Source organism: Anguilla anguilla, chromosome 8 (assembly GCF_013347855.1).
Source record: "Anguilla anguilla isolate fAngAng1 chromosome 8, fAngAng1.pri, whole genome shotgun sequence".
Taxonomy (NCBI): domain Eukaryota; kingdom Metazoa; phylum Chordata; class Actinopteri; order Anguilliformes; family Anguillidae; genus Anguilla; species Anguilla anguilla.
The window spans coordinates 50,492,982-50,501,601 of record NC_049208.1 but is presented as its reverse complement, the minus strand read 5'-3'; the positions used below and the strand labels follow the sequence as shown (position 1 = coordinate 50,501,601).

The 8,620-nt window shown below is 52.1% G+C and overlaps 1 protein-coding gene across 1 annotated transcript in view; it reads right to left on the bottom strand.

Moving 5' to 3' along the window:
• Positions 1–261: 261 nt before the first annotated feature.
• Positions 262–8,620, bottom strand: part of LOC118233863 (E3 ubiquitin-protein ligase RNF19A-like) — a 36,860-nt gene continuing 28,501 nt past the window's right edge. Inside the window, exons 5-10 of the mRNA XM_035429910.1 lie at positions 7,914–8,076; positions 7,015–7,129; positions 6,318–6,479; positions 4,495–4,708; positions 3,528–3,671; positions 262–2,751 (exon numbers count right to left, since the gene is read on the bottom strand). Of these exons, the coding sequence (XP_035285801.1) occupies positions 2,148–2,751; positions 3,528–3,671; positions 4,495–4,708; positions 6,318–6,479; positions 7,015–7,129; positions 7,914–8,076 (1,402 nt within the window). The 3' untranslated portion in view covers positions 262–2,147. The remainder of the gene's footprint in view (positions 2,752–3,527; positions 3,672–4,494; positions 4,709–6,317; positions 6,480–7,014; positions 7,130–7,913; positions 8,077–8,620) is intronic.

Sequence of the window (8,620 nt, the reverse complement as noted above, 5' to 3'; positions counted from 1 at the left end):
AAGGACCTTTACCTCAGAGTAAAAAAATATTTTCAAAGCCACAGCAGTCACTGAAATATTGTGTTCCACGCAGGAATCTTATTTGAAGCCATAGTGAATGGTGACACTTGAGTCGTGAAAACAAATTAGTCACAAACAATCACCAGGATGTCCTCTGATGTTCCAGTCGAAACATGAATCAAACCACTTGTGACTGTCCCAGTTCCTATTATTTTAACCAGCCGAAAAAGGGGGGGAAGAGAATACAGGCAAACTCACAGAGCTTTTTTTATAATTTTAATTTTGAATATGCATTTACACGCATATTATAAAGAAAATTAGCAAACAAATATACAAATACCATAAGCTGTTATGCACAAAATCAGAAATGATACCTGGCACTAGTAACCAAAGTATAGTAAAGAAATTGGAAACTTAAAAAGGAGAGGGGGGGGGAAAAAACCTGCAGCTTGTGGCATTTCAGTCCAGAGTTTTCATGGAGCAGCACCAGGATCGGAACTTTAACAGGAGTAAGCTCCAGCTCACCTGCAACCCAAACCCCCTCTGCACCTCTGTGCATCGCCAGAGGAGCTGGGATCGACAGGGCCAGTGACCAGGGCCCAGCGCAAGCGATTGTAGGCATTTTCAAAATGGCCGCACGTACATTTCTGGCGTTTTTTTCCCCCCCCACCCCACTGAAGCAGCCCGAATTGGTGACGCTCAGCCCAACGAGGAGCACCTGCTGGACAGACCTTCGTCAAGGGTTTCAGGAATACGATTGGACAAGAGCCCGAGTGCTGTCTTTGGTAGGCAATTTTTAAAAAAAGTAAGGTACGCGTTGCGTCACGACCGTGGCAGGCGAATAACCTAACGAGTGTCCAGACGGGACGTCGGACGTTCTCAGCAAACCGCTCTCTCGTTTCGAAGACACAGAATGGAGATACAAAGAAAAAAAAAGAGGTTTTCCAAGGCACCAATGAGTCAACAGATACAAAAGTCAGTCTTTTCCTGCAAGCTGAACGCTGAACGCTGGCGGTCGCGGTCCTAGAGACCGCTGGCAGAAGTCCCGGACCTTCGACTCCTGGGGAGAAAACTGAAGCGGTGGCCATTTTCCCCCCCGATCCTGGTTCTTCAGCGACCCCCCCCCGCCCCCCCGTACTTCAGGGAGGACATATTCTCTGCTGCACGTCCGTCAGATTAAAACAATGGCTTTCTGCGAAAAGCAGAGGTCAGAGAGAGAGCCCTGCTCTACCTGTAACACCGACACCGTACCCCCGGTACCAACATGCTGTCGCCCTCGGCAACCATCCCCCAGCCCCAGTCGCGGGCCCCACGGCTCTTGTGGCCCCACGGCTCCTGTGGCCCCACTCCTCCAAAACGAAGGAAGAGTCACGCCCTCACAACAACTGGATCACTTACTGAATCGTCAAGAAAAAAAAACACGTGAAAAACAGCTCTGCCTGGTCCCTAATAAAATGCACGTATACTGAGCAGTATTTGGATCGTTTCACAATACTTGTGTCTTGGTGCAGCGCTATTGCGGAGGCTTCTGCGTGGAGGGCGGTGGCACTGCGGTGCTCCTGAACCACAGCGCCCCCCACAGGCGGACCTGAGGGGTCACCGCCAACGCCGCTACGGACTGACCGGACCGCTCCTCTCTCCTCATGTCTAAAGAAGCCCCCAAAAACGGACCCGACACTCCGGAGCGCCAAGCCACCCCCCTAAGGGTAGATACACAGCAGAGCAGACCTGCTCGAATATGGCCGTCCAGCACGTGTGACCCCTGCTTTAAGCTGCGAGGGCCGATCTAGGGTACTGCGCATCTACGGTGGAGACCAGCTCACAGTCGGGAGACGGCTCTACGTCGCACGCCTCACTTCCTGCTCTGCAGCGGACTCTGAGGCAGTCCCTCAGCCTACCTGCTACCCGCCCCAAACCACCGCCTCTCAACCGGCCCGGCCTGCACTGTGGACCTACCCTGTTTCCAATCGGCACAAACCAAAGGTTCCAGTCTGAAAAGCTGGCTGGGGAAAGAGGATAAGAATGAGAGGTGAAGTAAGATCCAGCGGCGGCCTCCTCTGACAGGAGTGAAGCTAGCGCCGAGCGCTCGCGGCGGTTAGCGGCACAGCGTGAGATCGAGTCCCTGGGCCAGCGGTGCGCGGAAGGCGCTAGATGTCCGTCTGAACGCTGGCGTTCCGGGCGGGGCTGGGCGGGCGGGACTCAGGCCGGGCGGGGCAGATGTGGCGGAGGGGCGTGGCCTCGGAGCAGGGGGCGGGGCAGGGGCAGGTCTCCAGCCGGTCGTTCTCCACCTCGGGCAGGGGGCTGACGGCGGCGGCGGGGCGGTGGGCGGGGCCGGGGGCGGGGCCGAGGGGCGTGCGGGCGCCCTCGGCCTCGGAGCCGCTCAGCGACTCGGCCACGGACGGCACGCTGTCGCTCAGCGAGGGCGAGTCGGGCCCACTGGAGTCGCCGCTCCGCCGCCGCCGCAGCAGCCGCGCGTCCGCGTCCTCCCGGCCCTCCCGCGCCCCGCCGCCCCCCCCGCCCCGCTTCCGCAGCTTCCCCTTGCTCTTCTTCCCCGAGGAGGAGGAGGAGGACGACGAAGGCTCCTTGACCCACTTGGCCGAGCCGCGCCGGCCCTCGGCGGGGCAGCCCGAGGCGTAGGCCCCGCCCCCGCCCCGCCCGCCGCCGTCGTCCACGCTGCTGCCCCCGCTGTGGTGCCGGATCTTTCCGGGCTTCGACTCGATGTCCACCTGGACCTCCATGCTGTTCCCGTCTCTGCAAACGCGCAAGAACGAGGCGTCACTGACAGCAGCTGTGGAACAGGCCCTCTGCACACAGCACTCTCAGAACCACTCATCCATTCATTATTCATTCATTCACCATAACTCATTCATTCATTCATTACTCACTCAGTCATTCATTACTCATTCATTATTTATTAATTCATCCATTACTCATTCATTCATTCATCTATTACTCATTCATTCATCCATTACTCATTCATTCATTCATTACTCATTAACTCATCCATTACTCATTCATTCATTACTCACGCATTAATTCATTTCTTATTAACTCATCCATTACTCACTCATTAATTACTCATTAATTAATTAATTATTCATTCATCTATTATTCATTCATTCATTCATTACTCATTCATTCATCCATTACTAATTAACTCATTCATTCATTACTTTCATTCATTAATTATTAACTCATTCATTACTCACTCATTCATTCATTCATTACTCATTAATTACTCATTTGCTCATTCATTACTCATTCACCGGGCAGTCAGTGAACCGCACAGTAGTTCATCGTACTGAGTGCTGATTCATTCAGCACAGTCCCAGCGTAGCAACAGCACTCTGCATGCAGTACCACACGCTTGATTTAGACACTTCCTGTCAAAGCCAAATCTATTAGCTAACAGCAATGCAGCATGCGCACACACAGACACAGACACACACACACACCCACGCCCAGACACACACACGCACACTGTTCGGTTCACACACGCACGCGTGCACACACACACACACACACACCTGTCCAGGGGCGTGTAGGAGTTGAGTATGGAGCCGGCCATGGCCCTGGTGCTGGCGTTGTCGCTGATGGTCCCCAGGCTGACGGTGCCTGACTCCCCGCTCAGGCTGCAGCGCTCCTTCTGAATGTCCGCCTGCACCTCCAGCCTGGGACACGCAGGGCAGAGCAGGGTGTGAGTGCACGGGACACCCCCCCTTACCCTGCCCACACACATACACCACCCAAAATACCCCAGCCACACACGGGATACTTCCCCTTATCCCGCCCACACACATACACGATCCAAAATACCCCAGCCACACACGGGACACCCCCCTTTACCCCGCCCACACACACACACACACACACACACACGACCCGAAATACCCCACCCACACACAGGACCACCCCTCCAACCTGAACATACCCCACCCACAGGGGCCACACCCGTACCCCATCCACACGGGGCCTCACCTCATTTATTTGTGTCTAAAAGGTGTGGTACCTGTCTGTATTGGTGTGTAAACTTGTGTGTGTCTAAGAGCAGCATCACTTGTAGTGTGTGTGTGCGTGTGTGTGTCTGTGTGTGTGTGAACTTGTAACACTATCTTTGTGGGAACCAAATGTCCTCACAAGGATAGAAAGATGAGGAAAATTTATCTTTGTGGGGACCTTTTGCTGGTCCCCACAAGGTCAAGAGGCTGTTTTAGAGTTAGGACTTAGGGTTAGGGTTACAATTAGGTTAAGGTTAGGGTTAGAGGTTGCGGAATTCATGTAGCCAATGGGAAGTCCTCACAAGGTTAGCAGTACGGGACTGTGTGAGTGTGTGCGTGTGTGTGTGTGTGCACGTGTGTGAGTGAGAGTGTATGTGTGTGTGTGTGTGTGTGTGTGTGTGTGAGTGAGAGTGTGTGTGTGTATGTGAGTGAGAGTGTGTGTGTATGTGAGTGAGAGTGTATGCGTGTACACACGCGTGTGTGAAACGGGGCCCACCTGTTGTAGCAGCCCCCCAGGGCGCTGCCGCAGAGGCTGCCGGTGATGCTGGCCCCGGCCAGCGCCATGGTGCTGGCGTTCTCGCTCAGGTTGTCGCGCATGCCGCCGATGCGCTCCATGTGGCTGCCGCTGGCGCTCAGGCTGCCCGTCAGACCCCCCACGCTGCCCTCGCCGATGCTCGGGTTGTTCCGCGTCTCCGCCACCGAGGTGCTGTCTGAGGGGCGGGGCGGGGAGGGGAGAGGCGGGATTAGTGAGGCCTTGTATTCCGTTTGTTTAGTTAGCATTTCAGTCAGCACACTGGCAGAATATAATGTAGCCCAATGCTCTACTGTAGCCAAATGTTATAATGTAGTCGAATACTCTCATGTAGCCCAGTGCTATAATGTAACCCAATGCTATAATGTAGGCCAGTGCTATAATGTAGCCCAATGCTCTAATGTAGCCCAGTGCTATAATGTAGCCCAATGCTCTAAAGTAGCCCAATGCTATAATGTAGCCCAATGCTATAACGTAGCCCAATGCTATAAGGTAGCCCAATGCTATAATGTAGCCCAATGCTCTAATGTAGCCCAATGCTATAATGTAGCCCAATGCTCTAACCCAGCACATCTCCATAAAGGGCCCCAGTCTGAAGCTGAGCAGAGCTGCATTAGGAGGCCAGAGCAGATGGGGTGATGGACTGAAGAACGAGTCAGAAAAACAGCAGGAGACATTCTTCTCTCGGGGCTCTTATTTAGACTGCGATCTCGGCATCTGAAATATTCCATTTGGAGCCCGGGCGGTTCTGCTTTAGGAATCAGTGAGTCACAGAAATTCTCTCCGCAGAACCTTCCCAGCGTACTTGGCAGGAAGACTGAGGGGGGCAGGAGACGGTGAACCAGCCGCAGCAGCAGCAGTAGCGAGGCTGCATTAAAATTAACGCTGGTACAACAAGTAATATTGTCTATAAAGTCTTTTTTTTTTATTTTTTAAAGTCGATAAGTTTTCAGGTTTAGGATAGCTACAAATAGAGGAACCATTTTCTGCGTAGAAATACAGAAAGCCATAGCTAAATTTTTTAATGCGTGCGCTCAGGTAAATACGTAATTCTGCACAAGGCTACTTTGCTTCGTTAAAATAAAACTTTTTTTCCTATAAGGCAATAAAACGTTGAAAAGATCTTAGGTGTTCAAAAACTCAGACAGTGTGGTTTTGCGTGGGGCCGATGTACATACCCACCCATTTTCTATTTGCATGTTTATTTCTCAAACGCATGGTTCAAGACAATAAATGACCACTGAATGTTGAAAGGGACATCTACGTGTAAAATCAATGGTAAGATTGTATATTTATTCCAGATTTAGTTGCAGACATTGATAGTAGAATGACATGGTATGATAACACAAGAAATCCTCTAGTTTATTTCACCTTCAGGCTTACCGTTGGCTTTATCTTGTTTCTATGACGAAATACAAATTTGGTGGCGAAAGAGTATTTTTATGAACTCCAAGATAGACATTATTGTCCAATGTGGAGCGCTAGTTGCAGATGAGACTGGGTAGGAGGTGCTTGATAAATGGACTAACTACTTCTGTCAATGGCGGCACTTAGAAACTCCATATTTTGCATACTGTCGTGGACTGTCTACCAATACAGCTAGAAACACAGAGTTTGTCGTTTCCACTCATAGTTTGGTTGCAGGAGCACTTAAAGTCTGAGTTGAACAATCTCAGGACGCCGATGTCCGGACCGCTAGGGGACTTGCTCGAAGGGGTTAAAGCAGAGAGAGGCTCCAGGGAACACATGACTAAGGCAGTGCGCCGTAGCGCCGGGGGTTTCCTCACCAGTGGCCGCCACCCCGCCGCCGGCGTTCATGTCGTTCTCGTCGTCGAACTCGATGCGCACCCCTTTGCCGTTGCCAGCCGACACGCCGCAGCCCCCGCTGCGGCACAGGGAGATGGGCACCACGCCGTACACGTACGCCAGCATGATGGGCACCCCGATACCTGCCCCAGCACACGCAGGAAAAAGCCGTCAACACAGCACCACCAGCAGGGGGCACTGTGCAAGTGCTCCGTTTCTAGGCGAACTGGTTGAACTTGTGGTGATACCAGGCACAACCAGCAATACTCCATTCATTCATTCTACACTGATATGCATTTTTTATGTTTATCATTATGAGCTGGTTACTGTATTTCTGTCGAGATTTAGCCTTTCAAAGAGTAGGTTTTTTGGAATGTCAATGTTCCAGAATTCCATTGCCTTCAGTTACCAGCAGTGATTCTTACATCAGCATTAGAATGTCCAGTTAAGAACATTCCAATCACAGATTTGTGATGTCAAACTTGAAAGGGCAAAAATGTACAAGGACAAGCTGGGAAACAAACTTCCAGTATACTCTGCATCACTTTATAAACTCACATTTATCTTTAAAGTTCTTTGGCACCGCTCACATTACCCGATATGAGCAGGTGTTGACTGCAGGCCCTCCCATCATGCCCCTGTTCTTCATTAGGTCCGGCGAGAAGTTCTCTGACTTACCGACAGTTACTGCAGCCACCACTGGAGACACTATTACAGACAGAGTCACGCCCCCGGCGATGACCAGGTTCCTCTTGTGCTTCGAGATGTCCTTGCCTTCATAGCGATTGTAAATCTGGGGGGGGGACAAAGTCCTGTTAACCAATGCAGTGGTGCGCTACCTGTTCAAGACCACACCCCTCAAATCAGATTACAAATAGACTATTCCAGCAGTCCAGCAGCACTATAGATTCCCACAGATGCACACAAATGACTCACAAACTGTGTAGGACACACTGCTGTGATGTCATTAGGTGACACACCAAACAGATTACACATTTTCAAACACTAACTGCAGCCAACTACTCTTTCATGCTGTCATGCTTTAGTGCAAATAAATACACTTCTTTCATCTGTGCTTTAACTTCACAGCACATCAGGCTTGTGGATCAACAACGATTCCAAGAAAACGTCTCCCTCCCGTTTATCACAGAACATCCTTATCTTCCGGCTCGCAGACCTAAAAAGGAATTTTATCTGCAGAGCAGCAGTTTGGCCACATCTAACGCGAGGTGGAGAAAGGCGGAATATCTTCGTGTTGCGTTAACACCTGCAGTGCCTTTGTCCATGTTCTACGTCAAAGCTGGCGAGGCACTTCCTCTCGCTGCACATTACTGCCGGCAACGGTGTGCAGACTGCACTTAAATGCTAGCAATACCTTTCCTCGCGTGTGACAGTGGCAGCAATGCTGGTTATGCTGTATGCTGAGAGTAGCATGTTAAAAGTTAACATGGTGGAGCAGGGCAGGGCTGAGCAGAGTGCTGCTCACATTAGATCCAGTGAGAAGTTCTCTGGTCTGAGAAGCGTCCCGCTAACGAACCCCCAAAGACCAGCCCGAGCCGCGCGGCGGCGTGACCCACCTTCCTCCCCACGTACACGGGGATCCCGATGATCATGGCGGGGATGGCGATGCCGGCGATCAGGGCGATGCCCACGGGGGCGCCCACCAGCGTGCCCAACTGCCACAGGATCTTCTTCTTACGGCTCCAGGGCTTCTTCCCCCAGAACGTGCAGCCGGAGGGACTGCAGGCCAGAGAGAGGGCATCACACCCTGCATACACACTCCCTGCATACCCCATACACACACCCTGCATACACACGCCCAGCATACCCCATACACACACCCTGCATACCTCACACACGCCCTGCATACCTCATACACACGCCCTGCATACCTCACACACGCCCTGCATACCTCATACACACGCCCTGCATACCCCATACACACGCCCTGCATACCTCATACACACGCCCTGCATACCCCATACACACGCCCTGCATACCTCACACACGCCCTGCATACCTCATACACACGCCCTGCATACCTCATACACACGCCCTGCATACCTCATACACACGCCCTGCATACCTCACACACGCCCTGCATACCTCATACACACGCCCTGCATATCCCATACACACGCCCTGCATACCCCATACACACGCCCTGCATACCTCACACACGCACCCTGCATACCCCATACACACACCCTGCATACCCCATACACACGCCCTGCATACCTCACACACGCACCCTGCATACCCCATACACACACCCTGCATACAC